This window comes from Symphalangus syndactylus, chromosome 23 (genome assembly GCF_028878055.3).
Source record: "Symphalangus syndactylus isolate Jambi chromosome 23, NHGRI_mSymSyn1-v2.1_pri, whole genome shotgun sequence".
Classification (NCBI taxonomy): Eukaryota; Metazoa; Chordata; class Mammalia; order Primates; family Hylobatidae; genus Symphalangus; species Symphalangus syndactylus.
In genome coordinates, this window is record NC_072445.2 from 11,420,885 (window position 1) to 11,442,424 (window position 21,540).

At 44.9% G+C, this 21,540-nt stretch overlaps 1 protein-coding gene across 3 annotated transcripts in view; it reads left to right on the forward strand.

The window, feature by feature from the left end:
• Nucleotides 1–20,544, forward strand: part of RNF8 (ring finger protein 8) — a 37,404-nt gene extending 16,860 nt beyond the window's left edge. The window contains exons 4-8 of one of the 3 annotated variants that reach the window (XM_055264312.2): nucleotides 869–931; nucleotides 3,981–4,070; nucleotides 6,273–6,380; nucleotides 10,435–10,639; nucleotides 20,045–20,544. In XM_055264312.2, the coding sequence (XP_055120287.1) occupies nucleotides 869–931; nucleotides 3,981–4,070; nucleotides 6,273–6,380; nucleotides 10,435–10,639; nucleotides 20,045–20,061 (483 nt within the window). In that variant the 3' untranslated portion in view covers nucleotides 20,062–20,544. The other 2 variants (XM_055264313.2, XM_063632306.1) reach the window with 2 other exon arrangements.
• Nucleotides 20,545–21,540: the final 996 nt, after the last annotated feature.

Below are 21,540 nucleotides of genomic sequence, written 5' to 3' on the forward strand. Positions count from 1 at the left end.
AGATTTATCCTATCCCCTACTACTTGTTTAGAAGCTCATTAAACCTTTGCTCCTTCACACTTTTTTTTTTTTAAGTACTCAAATTGCCTGGTACTAGGGAATTCTGGTGGTTATAAAGATGCTTACCAAATGGTTTTTGCCATTAAGGAATTTATCTTGTTGAGGAGGCAAGATGTTTCATACACATGATATAGTCAGAGAATAGTTTTCAGTCAATATAGTAAATTAGAGAACAATTTCAAGTTGGCATATTAAATGGGTAGGTAATTCTTAAGGACAGAAGGGCCCAGAAGTTCTTTTGGAAGGTGCTGGACATATAAGTTAATGATCACCTGGAAAGCTTCCACATTGGAGGAGGCTGATAAGGAAATACAGCATAAGCTCAGGCAAGGAGAGAGGAGGAGCAGAGGAGCAGTGTATAAACTGAAGTGGTAAAGACTCAGAATGAGAGACAAGATGGCCAGAGTAGAGGGAAAAGAAGCATGCTAGGTGTTGTGAGTGCCAGCACTGGGGATTACATCTGAGTTTAGGTATTTGGGGGCTCAGAAGTTCTCAGTTTATATCCTTTTGGGAATCATGGCATTAGTCCATGAAGGAGGCTTGGACTGTTAGGCCATAGTATTTCCAGAACAACCCAATTGGTGGCTTAAAGCTGACAGTCCTGAAGTGTGCAGTATTTGAGCAGATAACTCTGCTCAAATTCTTTACTGCCAACAGCTTGAAGTAAAACAGGAGATTTTCCACCTGCTCCCTCACCCCTGTTGTTTCCAGATGCTCACACTAGCTGGTCTGCTCTGCTTGTTGCTGGATTGTGTTCCTTTTTTCTTTTCCCTGCAGAGAAACCTTCCATTTTGTTTTGGCTTTGCAGGGTTTGGAGATAGCACAAGGAGAAGAGGACCTGAAGCAACAGCTGGCCCAGGCTCTGCAGGAGGTAACTTTGCTATAGTACTAAGATTATAGTGGAGTGGGGAGCAACCAGGCATCACATGGCCACTGGCTGCCTCTGCTGCTTAGCCCATACCTGTGTGGCATCCCCAGTCTGTAAACAGAGCAGTTGGCAGCTGCTCACACCATCAGATCAGAGATTTGGAGCCTTACAAACATGCCAGACCTCAGCATGAAAACTTACATCTTTGTCTGAGCAGAAGTTGCTCTGGTGAAGATGGAATGGAGCTTTAGCAGTTAAGAGGCTCTCTGGGGAAGTGGCTCCACTTCCAGAAAGGTGAGGGCAGCAGAGGGAAAATGTGAGGTATGACTTGGCCACCAGGGCCTGTGAAGGCCTCTGTTACCGCAATGTTCCTGAGCTGTAGCCGACCAGAAACAATTCGGGAATGTTCCAGTTAAGCATTTTAGGCCAGGTTGAGAATGTGCAGTTTAACAATCAACAACACATATCAATTTATTGAAAAGGTAAAGCTCAACAGGACTAAAATTCTCCTAAAAGATTGCCTGTAATTTATTTAACCTGACTACTCTCATTTGATTATTTTTTTGTGTGTTCTTTTGCATCTTTAAAACCTACTATGCCTTCTACCTTTTATGTATTATGATTAGTAGTTTAGTGCCATTTAGTCAGGATGGTTCAAATCTCATTGGAGAGAGTGAGCAAATCGCATAGGAATTTGTTCAGGGGAATTTATCCTTTTATCGTAAACCTACTTCCCAACCTTACAGTGCTAACAGTCATACAGTATTGTAAGCATGACAGGGTGCCTGCCTTGATCTCCTTGAGGGTTGCACAAACAGCTTTGGAAAGAATTAGATGAAAATTAATTCAATCTTTTCAGAATTTTATTTTTTGAGCTTGTTTATTTTCTAGGGTGGGAGAGTAGGCATGTTTCCCATTTGGAGCATTATTAAGTTAACATTCAGACACTGTTTTGAAATTGAAAAAGAATGTGGTTCTGCTAGTTGGAAATCCCTGAGGGATCACTGAGTAGCCTGCACCCTCTCCCGAGATAGGAAAACCCACTATCATTTTGCATGGGATACTTGGCCATGCATTTGTGAGCTTAAAATGTGATACTTTTAGAGCGGGCGCAGTGGCTCACGCCTGTAATCCCGGCACTTTGGGAGGCCAAGGCAGGCGGATCACCAGAGGTAGGGAGTTCAAGACCAGCCTGACCAACATGGAGAAACCCTGTCTCTACTAAAAATACAAAATTAGCCGGACGTGGTGGCGCATGCCTGTAATCCCAGCTACTCGAGAGGCTGAGGCAGGAGAATCGCTTGAACCTGGGATGTGGAGGTTGCAGTGAGCTGAGATCGTGCCATTGCTCTCCAGCCTGGGCAGCAAGACTCCATCTCAAAAAAAAAAAAAAAAAAGTGATACTTTTAGGTCATGGTTCTATACCATCATGCCTGGGGGACATGCCACTCTCATGCAATGGTGGTTTTTTTGTTCCACCATGCTGATACTTTTGAAAGCTGTTCTTTACCAGACCATTATAAAAACTGTTTTTATAATGGTCTTTTATAACTGATTTCCTGTTTAAATCACATAATACCTTCCTCTCCAATCTCCAAGAAGCTACCACATCTTTTTAAACCGAGTGATTCATAAGTTCTCAGGGAATTTGACTATAGTTAGAAATGGGTCCAGACCTTCTTCATTGCCCTGAGCGGTCTGCCAGTCTTTGCTTTGAGTGGGAAAGAAAATAAAAAGATGCATTTATATACAGCTCAAAAAGCTTCTCTGAATGCTTTTCATACCTGTTATTTTCTTATGAACACTAAGGGGGGGGGGGGGCACCTATTTTCCCATTTCCTTTTATTTTTATTTTGAGACAGTGTCTTGTTCTGTCACCCAGGCTGGAATGCAGTGGTGCAATCTCAGCTCACTGCAGCCTCCGCCTCCTGGGCTCAAGTGATCCTCCCACTTCAGCCTCCTGAGTAGCTGGAACCATAGGCGTGTGCCACCATGCCCGACAAATTTTTTGTGTGTTTGGTAGAGACGGGGTTTCACCATGTTGCCCAGGCTGGTCTCAAACTCCTGAGCTCAAGCGATCCACCCGGCTCAGCCTCTCAAAGTGCTGGGATTACAGGTATTATGAGCCATCAAGCCCGGCCGTATTTTCCCATTTTGTAGATGAGAAAGTTAAAATACACATATCTAATTAGTGAGTCAAGTTGAAGACCCAGGCCTTCTGACATAACTGCTTTTTTTTGTCAGGAGATCACACATTTTAAAATTTGGTTCTTGAATAATATCTTTTCAAAAATATTTACCTTTAGTCCACCTTCTTTTAAAAAGAATTTGAGGTGAGATTCTAAAGTATAAGCTATACTTAAGCATGAGAGTACTCATAAATTATGTTTCATATATGTGGAACCTCTTGACATTCAGCATAGGCATTTAGTCGCAATGAATGAGCTGTTAGCTCCTGGGTGTGCCTTCTTCCAGAAGACACTGGCAGGGTTCAGGCAGCATTGTCTTCTGAGCACGTAATGTGTGATTTGTAGAATAAATAGGTTAAAGATCTTTTTTATTTCAATAAAAATGACTATCTAATTCCGCTGATTCCCATTTCCTCCTGATTATTTCATAAAAGCCGCTTCCAGTTCTGAATAGCTTTTAATTACTTCCTAGTTCTTAAATACTGTTCCCAGAATCACTTGGGTGGCTTTAAAAAAAAAAAGAAAAAAAAAAAACACATTTCTGGGCTCCAAGCCAAACCTATAGAAGCAGACTCTGGGACACAGTGAAAGTTCTTCAGTTGACTTGGATGGCCACCAATGTTGGGTTAGTTTTAGAGGCCCTAGTGCATTTGGTGGCCGCCTTCCCTAACTGCCCTCTCCCCTGAAAAAAGCAGCAGGTAGGTGAGATAGCCCGATGGAATAAAGGTATTATTTTGAAATTGCCAATTTATCGATCCCTGAAACAAAGTCACTAACTAGAGGGAGAGAACAGGCATGTTTGTGGCTAAAAGGAAGGATGCATTGTAGTTCATCCTGAGTATGTATCTGCTATGTTTTTGCAGCACTGGGCTCTAATGGAAGAGCTAAATCGCAGCAAGAAGGACTTTGAAGCAATCATTCAAGCCAAGAACAAAGAATTAGAGCAGACCAAGGTACTGGAAAGAAGATGGAAGTTTAGAATTTGGTTAGTGCATGCAACTCAGCATTTTCAACAGTGCAAGGGTTGCTATGGAGAATATAGAGAGAAATTTTGGCTGCTCCTTGCCTCTGGGGAAATAATCTATAAAATTATAGAGGCCTGTAGCAGGTTCTGCCTGTCAGACAACATCTATTTCCTTCCCTTGTTCAGAAGCAAAATGCTGGGAATAAGGCACTTGCATCCTACATTCTAGTCCTTTGTCTATGGTGGGTACTTCTTCAGGGTGTGTCACTGATACAGACTGAGGAATATTGTAGTCAAGAAATAGTTCCTCCTGAACTATGTAATTTGAATTACATAAAGTAAAGTGAATTACTTAATGCAGTTCCTTCCCATGTCAAATCAGGAGAACTCTTGAATTAGGGGTTATAAACTTAAATGCCCACCAGGGCCAGACTGGTAATCAAAGTGAGTGAAGTGGCCTGAATGTAAGAACACAGTAGGGAGCTGTGCGGGCTATGGCTCATTGGATGGGGTACTTGCCCATACCCCATCCCAGGAGGCAACTCTTCTCTGCTCAGCCAATTGTTGCCATCCAGAAGTGCAGGCCCAGTGTTGTCAGATCTTCTGATTTTTCCACAGCAGATGAAAGTCCAAATGTTTAAGTGGAATGTCCCAAATTTTAAATATTGGCAACAGCTTCAGCTCTTTGTGTGTGTTTTCTTTAATATGAAGGCCAAACTAAACAAGTCTGCAGGGTGGATCCAGTCCACAGGCCACCAGTTTGCAACCTCTGTCTTGAAATTAATGCCTGAGTCTGACTGCATCTCTCATCCCACCCCCTCCATGTACTGACCTAGAGCTGAAGGAGGGACTTGTTTTAGTTGGTTTGATTTCCTGTTTAAATCACGTAATACCTTCCTCTCCAACCTCCAAGAAACTACCACATCTTTTTAAACCCAGTGATTCATAAGTTCTCAGGGAATTTGACTATAGTTAGAAATGGGTCCAGACCTTCTTCACTGCCCTAAGCAGTCTGTCAGTCTTCGCTTTGAGTGGAAAAGAAAATAGATGAAAAATGAGCCAGCCACTCAAATGTACCTCAAATGGCCTATCTTCTCCCCTTCAGGGGCTCTTAATGCTTTCTGTGTTGGGAATGAAGTGCTAAAATAAATGTCTACTTCAAGAGAGCATACCTAGGATCCTCCTTAAAAAGTGTGTCCACACGCAGTCTGACCTCTTGGGGAAAGCCGGGGAGATGGTACTGCAGGCCTCTGCAGGAGTGGGAAGTGGCAGGTATCATAGAGCATGGAGCCTGAAGGTAATTCAAGAGGCCTCTCTCCAGCCTTCTGCCTCCAGAGGTGTACCTTACTTTATAGAAAAGTCAGCTGCAAAGAACACAGCAACTTTATAACTAATTCAAGTTTCCTGCCTCTGTGGACTATTCGTGCCTCTTTTCTTGTCCACTGAGTTTTTAATTGTTTGGGATGATCTTATGTAACGTCTGAACTACAGCTTGCTATAAACTGCTTCATGCCCCAGCTGGTCTTGGGTGGTTGGTGTGGTTACTATGCCACCTGCCTTTTTCTCATTTGATTAATTTTGGGGAAGGAGACAGAAACTGCAATGCAAGTACTGAAAACGTGGTATTTTAGTCCATTCAGGCTACTACAAAGAAGACTCATAAACTGCGTAGCTTAAAGACAACAGAAATGTATTTCTTACAGTACTGGAGGTTGGGAAATCCAAGATCAAGATGCTGGCATGTTTGGTGTGTGGTGAGGGCTATCTTCTGATTCATAGATGGAGTCTAGCCGTGTCTGTCCCTACGTGGTGGGAGGGGCAAATGAGCTCTCCTTGGGCCCCTTTTATAAAGGCCACTAACCCCATTTATGAGCATGGAGCCCTCATGACCTAGTCACCTCCCAAAGGCCCCACCTCTTAATACCATCACGTTAGGAATTTGGGAGGAAGCACAAACATTCAGACCATAGCAAGTAGGAAGAGGAAAGAAAGGAGGTTAGTGCTCTGTATTAGAAAACAATTATTGAGAAACAATAACCCTTAGGGAAAGTGTTCTATTCTTAATGTTGCTGCACCAGAATGAATCATTCATTAAGACTGAATCCTCTTCTAAATAATTGACCCTGCTCCCTGTCCCATTTTGCATTTTTGTTGGTTCTCTGAATGACAGGTAGGATTGTGTGTCTTGCAGGAAGAGAAGGAGAAGGTGCAAGCACAGAAGGAAGAAGTTCTCAGCCACATGAATGATGTGCTAGAGAATGAGCTCCAATGTATTATTTGTTCAGAATACTTCATTGAGGTAATTATGAACAGTTGCTCACCCTTTTTTTTTTTTGAGACAGAGTCTCACCCTATCACCCAGGCTGGAGTGCAGTGCCACGATCTCGTTTCACTGCAACCTCCACTTCCTGGGCTCAAGCAGTTCTGGTGCCTCAGCCTCCCGAGTAGCTGGGATTACAGGCACATGCCACCACGCCTGGCTAAGTTTTTGTATTTGTAGTAGATGTGGGGTTTTGCCATGTTGACCAGGCTGGTCTCAAATTCCTGACCTCAGGTGATCTGCACCCCCCTCAGCCTCCCAAAGTGCTGGGATTACAGGTGTGAGTCACTACACTCAGCCGACCCCTTCTTATTCTCCCAACCCTGAATGGAGCCTGGGCTACACAGGCTGCTTCTACTATAGGGGAACATTCTGAAGAGATCTTCTTCCAGGAAGTTACAACTATTTGATTTCAAAGTGACCTCTAGAGATGACCACCTCTCATTTGTTTTTATAATCTTCTTTCCCTTCACTGTCCTTTTTTGGCATTTCATCTGTTCTTAAATGTTTATTTGGTCTGATTAACATTTTTAGCTGCAATGAAGCCTTTATCTCTTTGTTGTTGAGGAGAAAACAGGGCCAAATTAAATTTTGGAAGTATCAGAATAAAGCTGCTCAGTAAAAGCTATTCTTTCTTTACTCTGAATGGGCACAATGCTGAGAATATGCTTATAGTGCAACCTTTTAAACGAGGGGGTAAACGTCATTAAAATGTGGTCACTTTGGGAATTCAGGGCCCAAGTTGAATATATTTCAGGGACTCTGAGGCTCCTTATGGAAATGAAACCTCTACTATTTGTTAGCCTATCATATTTTTGCACTGGCTTATTTATTTATTTGACAAATTCTGCCATTTGTGACCAGTTCACCTTAGACCACAAGTGTTAAACTCAAGTTGCTAAATGACAGTGCTATTCAGACTCCTTTAAAAAGAAGGCCAGGTGCAGTGGCTCACACCTGTAATCCCAGCACTTTGGACGGCCGAGGCAGGAGGATCACCTGAGGTCAGGAACTCGAGACCAGACTGGCCAACATGGTGAAACCCCATCTCTACTAAAAATACAAAAATTAGCCAGACAGGGTGGTGTGTGCATGTAGTCCCAGCTAGTCAGAAGGCTGAGGCAGGAGAATCACTTCAGTTCGGGAGGCGGAGGCTACAGTGAGCCGAGATCACGCCACTGCACTCCAGCCTGGGCGACAGAGCAAGGCAGGAAAAAAAAGAAAAAGAGAAAGAAAAATGTAGGCCGGGTGCGGTGGCTCACGCCTGTAATCCGAGCACTTTGGGAGGCCAAGGTGGGCGGATCACCTGAGGTCAAGAGTTCAAGATCAGCCTGGTCAACGTGGCAAAACTCCGTCTTTACTAAAAATACAAAAATTAGCCAAGCATGGTGGTGTGCACCTGTAATCCCAGTTACTCGGGAGGCTGAGGCAGGAGAATTGCTTGAACCCAGGGGGCGGAGGTTGCAGTGAGCCAATATCACACACTGCACTCCAGCATGGGTGACAGAGCGAGACTCCATCTCAAAAAAAAAAGGAAAACGCATAGACACACAGCTTTCTTTTCTCGGGCAATCTTTGGGGAAGTTGGGTCTGAAAAATCTCTCCCGGGCAGGACTATTTCTTTTGCTCTGGGTCCATTTAGACTTCAGATCGTAACTTCTCCCATAATTTCTAGTCATCTGATTCTCTACTTTGGAGAAGTTCTATGTTGTTCTGACAGGGCTTATGGACTCTAGAAGAGGAAGACAAGGAACGGGGGTTGAAATAAATGATGAGTTAGCCAACCTGGAGCATCTGCAGAGACATATAAGACATAAACAACTTAACCTGTGTTTTGTTTACAGAATACCGTCTTATCTACTCTACTGGTCACCTCTTAAAATTAGTCTCAGAAATATGTTTTATTTTATTTATTTATTTATTTTTGAGACAGAGTCTCACTGTGTCACCCAGGCTGGAGTGCAGTGGCGCAATCTCGGCTCACTGCAACCTCCTCCTCCTGGGTTCATATGATCCTGCCTCAACCTCCCGAGTAGCTGGGACTACAGGCACCCGCCACCACGCCCGGCTAATTTTTTTGTATTTTTAGTAGAGATGGGATTTCATCATGTTGGCCGGGCTGGTCTTGAACTCCTGACCTCAGGTGATCTGCCTGCCTCGGCCTCCCAAAGTGCTGGGTTTACAGTGAGCCCGGCCAGATGCTTCATTTTTATCAGATAGGTTTTCAGTACTGTTTATGAGAGCTTGTCTCATGTAATAAACACAATGTTTCCTAGCTTCTGTGCTCAACTTGTCATTTGAAAAATACATAATATCTGTATTAGTTTGCACTGTTATCCTAAGAGCAGAAATGAGCACTTTTGGGCCTCAGAAAAAGTTGTATCTTAGGAGATGTACATAAACAAGAGTAACAAAGAGAAAGGTTTGTATTTTTCTGAGTGAAAAGGGCTCAAGCAGAAATTGACCAGAGGGATTACTCAGAGGAGCCCCACAAATACAGGCTTCTTTTTGCTTTCTCTCTTCATTGGCACATCACTTAGATATTCAAGCATTGTCAATGAACCCACTACATTTTTACTTTTTTAGTTTATTTTTTGCCCAGCATTTTTAGTTGCTTTCTATATTATTTTACTTTTTTATTTTTAGAGATATATAATTCTGTATACTTAATATTTAGTATGTGTTCCCTTTCATATGTTAATTAGCAAGACATAAATTTGTTTTTCTTTTTAAAAAATTTGTTTTATAAAAGCATCAGATTGGTGGAAATAATAATTTTTATTGTTTGTTTTTGTTTGTTTGTTTTTTCCAGACAGTGTCTCCCTCCGTCGCCCAGGCTGGAGTGCAGTAACGCCATCATGGCTCACTGCAGCCTCTAGCTCCCAGAGCTCAAGTGATCCTCTCACCCCAGCCTCTTGAGTAGCTGGGACTACAGACTGTGCCACCATGCCTGGCTATTTTTTTTTTTTCTTTTTTTGTTGGGATGGGGTTTCGCCATGTCTCTCAGACTGGTCTCAAATTCCTGGGCTCAAGCAGTCCACCTGCTTCAGCTCCCCAAGCGCTGGGATTACAGGTGTAAGCATTCATGCACTTAATAGTCCTACTCATATCCAGTAACATTTTGTTTGCAAGGTGGCCAGCCCACATTGGGAGCGTGGTCGGAGTTGGTGGACTGAAAAAGACAAATCAGCCTGCCTGGAGCCTGAGTCTGTGACCTTAACTTTGAGAAAAGAAAAGAATTGTCGAACATAAAGCTTAAAATTTCCCAACCCAGGCCAGGTGCGGTGGCTCACACCTGTAATCCCAGCACTTTGGGAGGCCGAGGCGGGCGGATCACGAGGTCAGGAGATCAAGACTATCCTGGCTAACACGGTGAAACCCCGTCTCTGCTAAAAATACAAAAAATTAGCCGGGAGTGGTGGCAGGCGCCTGTAGTCCCAGCTACTCGGGAGGCTGAGGCAGGAGAATGGTGTGAACCCAGGAGGCGGAGCCTGCAGTGAGCCGAGACTGCGCCACTGCACTCCAGCCTGGGGGACAGAGCAAGACTCCGTCTCAAAAAAAAAAAAATTTTTTTCCCAACCCTAAAAACGATTTCTGCCTCTGTCACCCTGGCCGGAGTGCAGTGGTGTGATTTTGTCTCACTGCAACCTCCATCTCCTGGGTTCAAGGAATTCTCGTGCCTCAACCACCTGAGTAGCTGGGGTTACAGGTGTGCACCACTGTGACTGGCTAATATTCGTATTTTTAGTAGAGACGAGGTTTTACCATGTTGCCCAGGCTGGTCTCAAACTCCTGACCTCAGGTGACCCACCCGCCTTGGCCTTCCAAAGTGCCGGGATTACAGGCATGAGCCATCACGCCCAGCCCAACCCCAAGAATGATTCTGATACTCTTTATAAGCCCTCAAGATGGGATTGTTGTTAATTTTCCATTTGGCCTTTGAAATTCACTCCTGTCCTAACTTTGAGATCACAAGCATCCTGAGAAAGTAAGCATGAAAGTTCTGATATGTGTGTTCACATTCCTGTTGTAGGCTGTCACCTTGAACTGTGCCCACAGTTTCTGCTCCTACTGTATCAATGAATGGATGAAGCGGAAGATAGAATGCCCCATTTGTCGGAAACACATTAAGTCCAAAACGTACTCTTTGGTTCTGGACAATTGCATTAATAAGATGGTAAATAATCTGAGCTCAGAAGTGAAAGAACGACGAATTGTTCTCATTAGGGAACGAAAAGGTGAGTGGGTGTGAGAATTCCTACCCCTCAAGAAAGGACTTATTTACTTCCAAACTTCAACAAATATTTTTGGAAAGGGAAGGAGTCAGATAAACAGTTCTTGAACTAGGGAAGAGATGGACTAAATGGGGAGGAGTAAAGGGAGTTAAAGACAATGCATGAGAGGAAGAGCTGAGATAGAATTAACCGCAACTGTTATTTGAGCAGCAGGGAAGTGGGAGGCAGTATGTGTGCCTTGGTTGTGGGGATAAAATAAAGATGTGATTTAAAAAAATACACACAGTCAGACGTTTTACTGTACCAATCACTAGATGGTGCTGTTGTCAAGACACCTCAGTTGCTGTCCAGGTGTTGAAAAAACCTTGAGTTAAGTATACAGTGAGTTATAAATAGGATAGAAGGGCCAGGAATCTGATGCTGACTTGCAAGCACCTGTGGTTTGAAACTGGCCCTCGGCTGGTCAGCCAGAATGGAGGCAGCAGGCTTGTCACAGAGGCTAAGCAGGACGTGTGTCTGAGCCTCTTATGCCCAAGGAAGACATTCTGACCTGTGGGAGGGCAGAGCAGACTTTGAAAGTTGGTTCTTTGGAACTGAAGTTTTACCACTTTACAAACAGCTGTATGCTAATGGGTTTTGTGCCTAAATTTAAGCCCCCACAGATTTTCACTTCCAAGAGCTACTTGATCTGGCAGAATCCCATTGTTCTTCCTTTTCACCTCCCATCACTCCGTAAGCATTTATAGGAATGCTACACTAGGCATCAGGAGAAAAAGATAAATAAGACATTATCTCAGCCCTTACGGCACAAACAGTCCGGTGGAGGAGATAGAAAGGCAAGTAGCTAGTGGGATGAGTTCCTTATCAGGGTGCTATGAAACTTCAAAGGAAGGGACACACCTGATTTGGCCTGGGGAGGTGCAGGTATGGGAGAAAGCTTCATCAAGGAAATGACATTTGAATGAGCCTTAAAGGTTCCCTAGGAGGTTAGCTTTCTAAGCAGAGGCAGTAGCACAAGCAAAACGCAGAGGCATGAGAAGCAGTGACCTGTCCTGCCCCAGTTCTCAGTGTGGCCCACACAAGACATAATATTCACATGATGTCAAGGCTTAGAAAGTATCTACGGAGGCTTTGCGAATGTTTTTTTCTTCCCACTTTCCCTTTTTGAGAGGAGCAGTGATCTGGGAACCCAGATCTGGCCAAGATCAGCTGAGTCGGGGGACGGGGTTGGGGGGTGGACCTAGGGACACCCATGGGCTTTCTTTGCCCAGTCTACCACCTAAGTTCCTTCCCTGCAATCTAAGCATGGCAAATGGCTTCAGAAAACATCAGGGAAAGAAAAGGCTGGGCACAGTGGCTCATGCCTGTAATCCTAGCACTTTGAGAGGCCAAGGTGGGCAGATCACGAGGTCAGGAGTTCGAGACCAGCCTGGCCAACATGGTGAAAGCCCATCTCTACTAAAAATACAAAAATTAGCTGGGCGTGGTGGCGCACACCAGTAGTCGCAGCTACTCAGGAGGCTGAGGCAAGAGAATCGTTTGAACCTGGGAGGCAGAGGTTGCAGTGAGCCAAGATTGCAACACTGCACTCCAGCCTGGATGACAGAGCAGGACTCTGTCTCAAAAAAAAAAAAAGGAAAGAAGGGCCCTGGGCTCTGTGTCCTAAGTTTATGTCTGACTCCTATTACACAGAGTTAATTCTGCAGAGTAATAACAGATCCCCCTTTTCTCTCCAAAGGCTAAAGAAGGTGTCTCTCACTTTTTTGGTAACACTAGGGGGCTACACAGTAAAATGAGTCAGCTTCCCTGTTACATGCATTGGCTGGGAGCAGTTCTGGCACCCATCCTGGTTTCTGTAGTTATCGCACTGAATGCAGCTTTGAAGTTTTCTCTAGAGACAGACAGGTTTTCTGAGACCTGATTTAGGGAAAGACATGCCAGAGCTATCAACAGCTTCACTGGGTTTAGAGAAAATTCTCAGTTTAAATACCAACCTTCCTTCCATATTCCAGGGCCAATTGAAAGCTGGTTTAATCCCTGTTGCATGGGAATTTTTAAAAAGGACCAAATTTAGGATCTGGAAACTAGGATTGGCAAGCCCCTGTAATTGTCAGATTCCCAACACTGCAGGCCCTGGAGCAGGAATTGCTCTTATAAATTCAGAGGAGACCTGCCTGCCTGTGGCAGCAGGGGGTTGCCCATGCAGACATGCCTGTATTCTGATTTCACCAAGAGTAGCCTCACTTCTAGGCCTCCTGGGCTGGTTATTGAATTTTCATATATCAGTGGGAGGAGTAGAGTCTCATGACTGATTAGCCATTGATCTCTTGTGTGAGACCAGAGGAGAGGAGGAGGATGGGAATGTTAGGATGCTGGGTGCTGAGTTGGAGATGGATGTTCTGGAGCTAGGACAGATAACAGACATTCAGTAAGTCTTGTATCATGAGTCACTGTGGCTCTCTAGGATATTGACATGAGATTTTTTCTGAGTGGAAAGGTTATTTTTGAAATCCCCTATAGAGGATCTCCCTCTGGAGCTGGTGAGGTGAGAGAGCAGTCTTCTGTCAGCTGCTCCTCTCCTGTTTCTTCCGTTCTCATTCGATGTTAGTTGGTTGACAAGAGTGTTAAAACTCTTGTGTTTTGCTTTTCCTAGCAGTTTCTTTGGGCTGTACTCAGAAAAAAACAAGCGATGTAGAAATAAAATCTCCTTGGTCCTTTAGAACAGTGATTTTCAACCAAGGGGCTTTTTCAAACTACATTCCTTAGCTCCCTTGCTACTATTTTTTTTTTTTTTTTTTTTTTTTAGACAGAGTCTTGCTTTGTTGCCCAGGCTGAAAGGCTGAAGTTCAATGGCATGATTTTGGCTCACTGCAACCTCCCCCTCCCGGGTTTAAGTGATTCTTCTCCCTCAGCCTCCTGGGTAGCTGGGATTACAGGTGCACGCCACCATGCCCAGCTCATTTTTGCATTTTTAGTAGAGATGGGGTTTTACTATGTTGGCCAGGCTGGTCTCCAACTCCTGACCTCAGGTGATGTGCCCCCCTCAGCCTCCCAAAGTGCTGGGATTACAGGCATGAGCCACCGCGCCTGGCCCCTTGCTACTATAATAGTGAATTGCGGCTACTAATGAGAGTGTGCCATGGCCTTCACGTGTGCTGAGGTGGAGAGAGGCATTTATGAACTATTGTGTGAATCTGTGACACAAAGACCCCTCCAGAGGTTGGGGGTGTCTGGGAAGATGAACCCAGGTCAGATCACGTGGCCTGTATCTCCTGCCAGCTTCCTATAGGCTAAGTAGAGGGCGTTCCCAACACAGGACAGGAGAAACTGGCAAAGCCTAGGCTCTGGAGAGTGTCCATCAGCCCACCTGTAAGGCTTTCCCTGCTATTGCCCATCCTCCTTTGCTGAAAGACAGCCTTTTAAAGGGATGTTTGAGGGAGTGGCAGCAGTAATCCTCTCTCTTCCAGAGAGAATACTTGTTAGCAGGTAGTTGTAACCTACTCAGTCCTGTCCCTGGAGAATCAGGGTCATTTGCATGAAGTCAGCATTTCTGTCTGCCTTGTATAAGACAGTGTTTGTCTAAGGGAAAATGGATCTTGGCAAGGTCAGGATGAGGCGGGAGTGTCCACATGCTTGTACTCAGTATATAACACTGTATTCTTAAGATTTTTTTTTTTTTTTTTTTTTTTTTGAGACGGCGTTTCGCTCTTGTTGCCCAGGCTGGAGTGCAATGGCGCAATCTCAGCTCACCACAACTTCCGCCTCCTGGGTTCAAGTGATTCTTCTGCCTCAGCCTCCCAAGTAGCTGGGATTACAAGCATGCGCCATCATGCCCAGCTAATTTTGTATTTTTAGTAGAGATGGGGTTTCTCCATGTTGGTCAGGCTGGTCTTGAACTCCTGACCTCAGGTGATCTGCCCACCTCTGCCTCCCAAAGTGCTGGGATTACAGGCGTGAGCCACTGCGCCCGGCTCTTAAGATTTTTTTACTTTAAACAATGTATGCAGGGCAGGCACTGTGGCTCATGGCTGTAATCGCAGCACTTTGGGAGGCTGAGGGGGCATGGATCACGAGGTCAGGAGTTTGAGACCATCCTGACCAACATGGTGAAACCCCATCTCTACTAAAAATACAAAAATTAGCTGGGCATGGTGGTGCACACCTGTAATCCCAGCTACTCAGGAGGCTGAGGCAGAAGAATCGCTTGAACCTGGGAGGCGGAGGTTGCAGTGAGCCGAGATCATGCCACTGCCCTCCAGCCTGGGCAACAGAGAGAGACTTCATCTCAAAAAAACAAAAAAGAAGAAAAGAAAAAGTATGCTTTGCAAAATTGTAATAGGATAGAACATTATCAGACTTGTTACTAGAAGCTTTTTAATTTCTGTATCACCACTTCCCTATTCATCTCCCTTCTTTTTTCCTTCTCTTCTTTTGTGTCCTAGTATCCTTCCTTGTCATCAAGATGTGGTTTTTCCTCTGTTAATTTCTTTCCCTTGTCATTCTTTTTCTTTTCTTTTTTTTTGAAAAAGGCTGATGTGCAGTGGCATGATCACGGCTCACTGTAGCCTTGGCCTTCTGGGCTCAGGTAATCCTCTTACCTCAGCCTCCCAAGTAGCTGGGACCACAGGCGCGTGCCACCACACCCAGCTAATTTTTTGAATTTTTTGTAGAGATGGGATTTCGCCATGTTGCCCAGGCTGATCTTGAACTCCTGAGCTCCAGCAATCCACCCACCTCAGCCTCCCAAAGTGCCAGGATTACAGGTGTGAGCCACTGCACCTGGCCTAATTTTTTTCCCCTCTCACTCTTATTGGCACCTCAGAATACACAGTTTGAAATGACAAGGGCATCATAGGAACTGTTCACCTGGTGAAACTTAGAAGTCTGCTGTGGGATGAATTGGACTGTATGGAGTAGAAACCCAGGAAGTCCTAGAACCTTGAATTCTTTATTGTCTCTGTAATCCTTGTGATTCCCGAATGGTCCTTCCATCTGGAGGTCAAAAGGCTGTTCTCTGACTTTGTGCTCTGTGGTAGAGTGTCTTCTCCCTTTCACCAAAAGTTACTACCGCCCTGCAGGCACCCGGAAAAGTTTTCACAGCTTAGGAGAGTGGCCTTCCTAGATGCTGTTAATCATCTTTCAGTACACCCTGAATGTGTAGAAGATTGAGTTGGAGGGAACCATGCATGCCAGAGTTGAGAGATCCAGTGCTGGCTTTGACTGCTGGGCTACAATAGCTTTAAATACACCCTGAGGAGTCCAATGCAGGAGAGTCAGTGACTCCAGTGAGCCCCGCACCATGTTGTACTGAAAGCGAAAATCAGTGCTTGCTGGCCGTGGTGGGATCCCATCGCTGCTGGAGGCTGCAGCCCAGCTATCAGCCCACCAGCCTAGCTTGTGCATCAGGCTGGGAAAAGGGCCTGGAGATGGAACGTGAGCAGTTCTGGCCATCTCTGGTGTTTAGCAGGAGACACTTCAGATTGTTCATTGCTATTTCCCACAGTAAAATTTTATCCTGCCCTTTTTTGATTTTTAGTGATAACGCAGTTATTTTGGCCCTCTAAAAAATGGATCCTCCTTCCCTCCTAACATGTAGTTTTATGATTTTTCATACCTACTTCCAGGAATGTCTATTGTAGGAGACTACCTGTGCAAATATAGAGTAGCGTCATTAACCAAAGCAGCTTTTCTTTGAGTTTCTTGGTTAACCCTAGATGAACACTGAGTATTTTTAGAGCAAGCTCAAATAAGTTGATATTCTATGAACTAATCATAGAGAATGGCTGATTATACCTCATCAGCTGGATATATATTGTGTCCAACTGCCAACTGCTGTGGTTCTTAAGAAATCTGATATAACTAGACATGCTCCTTTTCCTGGCTAGGGCTTCTACTTCAGTTACTTTCTGTATCCTGGAGAGTTTGGACTGCTTTTACCCTTGTTTCATTAAACTTGAACCAGAACCAACCCCAAAGAAATATCTCTTCCTTGCTTCCTTTCTTCTCGGTCTTTCCTTTTTTTCTGTCGCCCAGGCTGAGTGCAGTGGCATGATCTCAGCTCATTGCAAACCTCCGCCTCCTGGGCTCAAGCATCCTCCCGTCTCAGCCTCCCTAGTAGCTGGGGCTACAGGTGTGTGCCACCATGCCTGGCTAATTTTTTGTATTTTCTGTAGAGATGGGGTTTCATTATGTCGCCTGGGCTGGTCTCGAACTCCTGGGCTCATAGGATCAGGCCACCTCAGCTTCCCACAGTGCTGGGGTTATAGGGATGAGCCACCATGCCCAGTCCTGGGTCTTTCCTTTTCCTTAGCACCTACTAAATGCTAAGTGCTTGGGGATAAAAGCAAAGAGGGCATGTGCAGCCTCTCCCCTCATGGAACTTTTGCTCTAAGTGCAGGCCCTAGGTTCCTTAAAGTCCTACAATATGAGAAATAAAGGGTGCTAAGTTTAAGGAAAGGCTTCCCTGAGTCAGTGAAGGACATGGAGTGTATATTTTAGGTGTAAGGACAAGAAGCAAAAGCAAGGGGTTTTTAGGGGCTGAGAGAAGTAGAGTGCTAGAGAGAATATTGAGCATTCAGCCTGGAAAAGTTGGCAGGACTGGGTCATGAAGGGTGTTACAGACGTGTTGCAGAGTTAGTCTAGGGGCAGGGGGAAACTATCAGAAGATATGAAGTGGAGATCTGACTGTTGATGTTTGTGTTTTTCTGGATAGGTTAGTCTGGCTGTAGTGAAGAGACGACATGGTGCTGGGAACAAGAATAAAGGCAGTAATCATGGCCAGTGATGACGGTGGCTAGGCTAGAGAAGTAGCAGCAGGGATGGCCAGAGTGGATAGATTCAAGAGGTAGTTAAGGAGGTAGAATCCACAGGTCTGTGGGACTGATGTGCTGTGGGGACTGCAAGGGAGCTCAGATCATGTCCAGGTTTCTTTCTATTGGGGCACCTGAGTTGATGATGATGCATTTACTAAAATAGGAGCAATTGGGGCAGACAAATTTAGTTTTCAACTGGAAAGTTTAAGGCACCTGAGGACATCAGTGGAGCTGTTCAGTGGATATTTGAATGTGTGGATCTGGAGCCTGAAGGACAGGCCAAGTTGAGATTCTAGGTTTGGGGATCATGAGCCATCGAAGTGGATGAACCACTGTTACCCTCTCTGTGGTATTAAGAGCCAAAGGGCAAGTTCTTAGCCATGAGAAACACCAACATTAGGGGATGAGTAGTAGAGGAGGGGCCTGCAGGGCAGACTGATGAATGGCCAAAGAGAGAGATGGGAAAAGAGGGATGTGGGGCAGGGATGTGGGGCAGGCAGAGCTGGCACACGCCTGTCCTCACAGCTACTTAGGAGGCTGAGGTGAGAGGATCACTTGAAGCCAGGAGTTCAAGACCAGCCTGGGCAACATAGTGAGACCCCCATCTCAAAAAAAAAAAATTAGGCATGGTGGCACATGCCTGTGGTCCCACCTACTCAGGAGGCTGAGGCTGGAGCATCCCTTGAACCCAGGAGTTTAAGTCTCCAGCAAGCTGTGACTGTGCTACTGTACTCCAGCCTGGGTAAAAGAGCCAGACCCCATCTCTTTAAAAAACAAAAAACAAACAATAAAAAACATTACATGGTGTCCTTTGAGCCTTCCTGGCCACACTCTTGTCTAGGGTAGACCCCCCTCATTACATTCTAGACATTGCCCTATTATTTCTTGGAAAGCATTTACCAGATTGAAATAATATTTGTTAGTGTACTCTTGCCTCTAGATTTCTGAACTCCTTGAGGGCAGGAATTTTGTCTTACTCCTTGTAGTATTTTCAGGGCGTTAAAGAGTGTTTGGCACATGATAGCTCTTCAGTAAATATGTGTTTATGAAGAGTTATAAAGTGAGAAGTCAGCGTTTGAAATGCTGCTGAGACATTAAACAAGATAAGGATGAAAAATTGCCCATTGAGTGTGCAGGCATGTGGGATATCGGTGACTTTATCTAGTATAAGTTGTGGGGGATGGTGGAGTCAGAAGTCAGTTTACAGTGATTGGGGAGTGAGTATGAGGTGAGGGAGTACAGAAAGAATAGATAACTTCTTCACAAAATTTGGCTATGACTAAGATGGGGAGGACCACCACCAAATGAAGGCTGTATTTGGAGGAGGAAGTAGGGTGAAATGGAGTTTTTGTTGTTTTTTAAAGACAAGAGATTCGAGCATGTTCAATTGCTGATTGAAAGGAGCCTGTAGAGAAGGGCATGCTGGCAAGCCAAGATAGCGGACAGGGCGTGATTCTTTGGAAGGCAGGGGAAGACAGGGAGTACAGAGCTCAGAAAGCAATCAGTCTTTAAGAGGAGAAGGGTGCATTCTTTGTTTTATAGAAAGAAGAGTATCGTGGGGTGGGGGGGTAGGGCAAGGAAGTTTGCTTGAGGGGCGTCCAGAGAATTTCTTTCTTGTGGCTTCTGTATTCTGTGAGCTAATAGTTGAGGCCGTTAGCTAAGAGGGGGGGAACCCCACTTGGTTCTCTCTCTCTCCAAGGCTGAAGGCATGCCCAGCCCCAAGGCCCACCACTTCAAAGGCTACCCAGAAGTGGGAGACGAATAACTTCTGTAGTCCTTTCAATCCTCTACCAAAGCATTCCAGAATTCAGTCTCAGAGAAAGGGGACAATTTGGTTGGTGACTTTATTGTGCCTTTGGCATAAGCCAGGATCCCCACAAGGAAGCAGAAGCTATTGGAAAAGCATGGAGGCTAGTAAGCAAATAGCCTTTCTTGTCCCCTCCCTCTCTGAACACAGGAAGAACTCTCGCCTCTCCCTGCCTATTCCTGTATATAATTCATTCCCTTCTTTAACAGATATATTGAGGGCCAGGTTTGTGCTAGGCACTGTTCTAGATGCGGAGGATGTAAAAAGTGAAAATCTAAGTTAGATGTAATTCATGCTATGGAGAAAAATCAAGCAAGAAGAGGGGAAGGGGTGATGGTGAAAGCCTTGGCAATTCTTGATAGGGTAATCAAGGAAGGCACCTCTGAGCAGGAACTATTTGAGGGAAGCTCTGAAGGAGGTGGCCATGCTGCCATGTAGGGAAAGAGGGAATGGTAAGGGCAAGCATGCTGGTATGTGGGAGGGACGGCAAGGAGGCCAGTGCTAGGGAGTGGAGTGAGCGCTGGGGAGTGGGTAGGAGAGGAAGCTTGGGCAAGACGCAGATTGTGTAGGGCCTTGTAGGTCTTTGAAAGGACTTTGACTTTAACTCTTACTGTGAGAGGAATGAGGAGTGGGCTTTGAGCAGAGAGTGACATGATCAGACTTCTGTTTTCTCAGTTCGCTATGGCTGCTGTGTGAGGAAGAGACACGGTGGCGAGGCTGGAAGCAGGGAGTCCAGGGAAGGGAAATGCAGGCTCCTCATTTATTTATTTCTCTTCTTTTTCTCCAAAGCAAAGAGATTGTTCTGAAGACTGTGCTCTAACGGCATTTGAAAGACTGCCAGGCAATGGGAGCCTGAGATGGTCTGGAGGATTCTCTCTAGCCGTGACTCCGCTGCTCTGAAGGTCAACTGAGAAGTCTTGTGGGACAGAGACTTGAGTTAGGAAGCCCTCAAGTCACTTGCCTTCCATGGTGGCCAGCCCTGCTGCCATCATTGGCTGAAGCACCACCAGGATTCACGGCACCCAACGGCTTCAGGGTACTCCGTAGACTCTGCCTCACTACATATTGAATGAGTTATTTGAGTTCTCTTCTGTTTTTTTAATTTGTTGTTGTTGTTACTGTTTTGATACCTCAGAAACACCTCCGCTGACAATTGTTTTGGATAGGTTGGGTGTACCCCATGGCTGCCTCTGAAAGCAATGTCTATTTTGAGAGGATGGCTTACCTCTTCTTTGTGAAAATACTATCTCATTTCCTGGAAATAAAATGTAAAATCTGTCAGTTGCTCAGCTGGGCTTTGGTGTATTTACCTTCCTTCCCTTCCTGCTCCCAGACAGTCTCACAAGTAAACACCGGCAGCTCAGAGATTACAACCAAGAAAGTGACTGTATCAGATGATAGACTTCAAGTGAATGTCAGCCTAAGAGGCCAAGCCACAGATCACGGCCACAGATGAGCTCTGTTAACCCCCTGACTGTCATGTTTCATTTTTGTTACAGAGGTAGGTCACTGTTTCCCTTGTTTCCAGGGTGGGAGGGACTCCTTTCCTTCAGCTGGCATTTGAATGTTTCCAAATCTATTTTATCCGACGTCATGAAGACACAGGCAATGATTTTATGACAACTTGATGTGCTTTTTTTTTAAAATTTTTCTTTTAAATTAAAAGTTTTCTCTCTTTTTCTCCACCTCTCCTTTATTTTTAATTTTAATTTTAATTTTTGAGACAAGATCTGACTCTGTTGCCCAAGCTGGAGTACGGTGGTACAATCTCAGCTCACTGCAATCTCCACCTCCCAGACTCAAGCCATCCTCCCACCTCAGCCTCCTGAGTAGCTGGGACTACAGGCATATGCCACCACACCCAGCTAATTTTTGTATTTTTAGTAGAGATGGGGTTTCAACATGTTGGCCAGGCTGGTCTCAAACTCCTGACCTCAAGTGATCCACCTGCCTCGACCTCTAAAATGTTGGGATTACAGGCATGAGCCATGACTCCCAGCCTGTACCCCATGTATTTTCATAAAGAGTTGGAAACTATTGACTTGCCAACTTTTTAAGGATGGTAGGGATTTTTTCTTTATTGAATATACTGTGAATTTTGGGATTCTGGAGTTCTTAGTCTTCATTTCCATTCTTCTGCCCACGATTACTGATTGAAATACTGGTAGAGTCATGGAGGAAGTAAGTGAAACGTGGAAAAAATGCTTTAAAAGTACTTACTATAACCACATGGTAACAATTCTGGAAAAATAGAGAACAAAAGGAAAAGATTGTTACCACCTTGA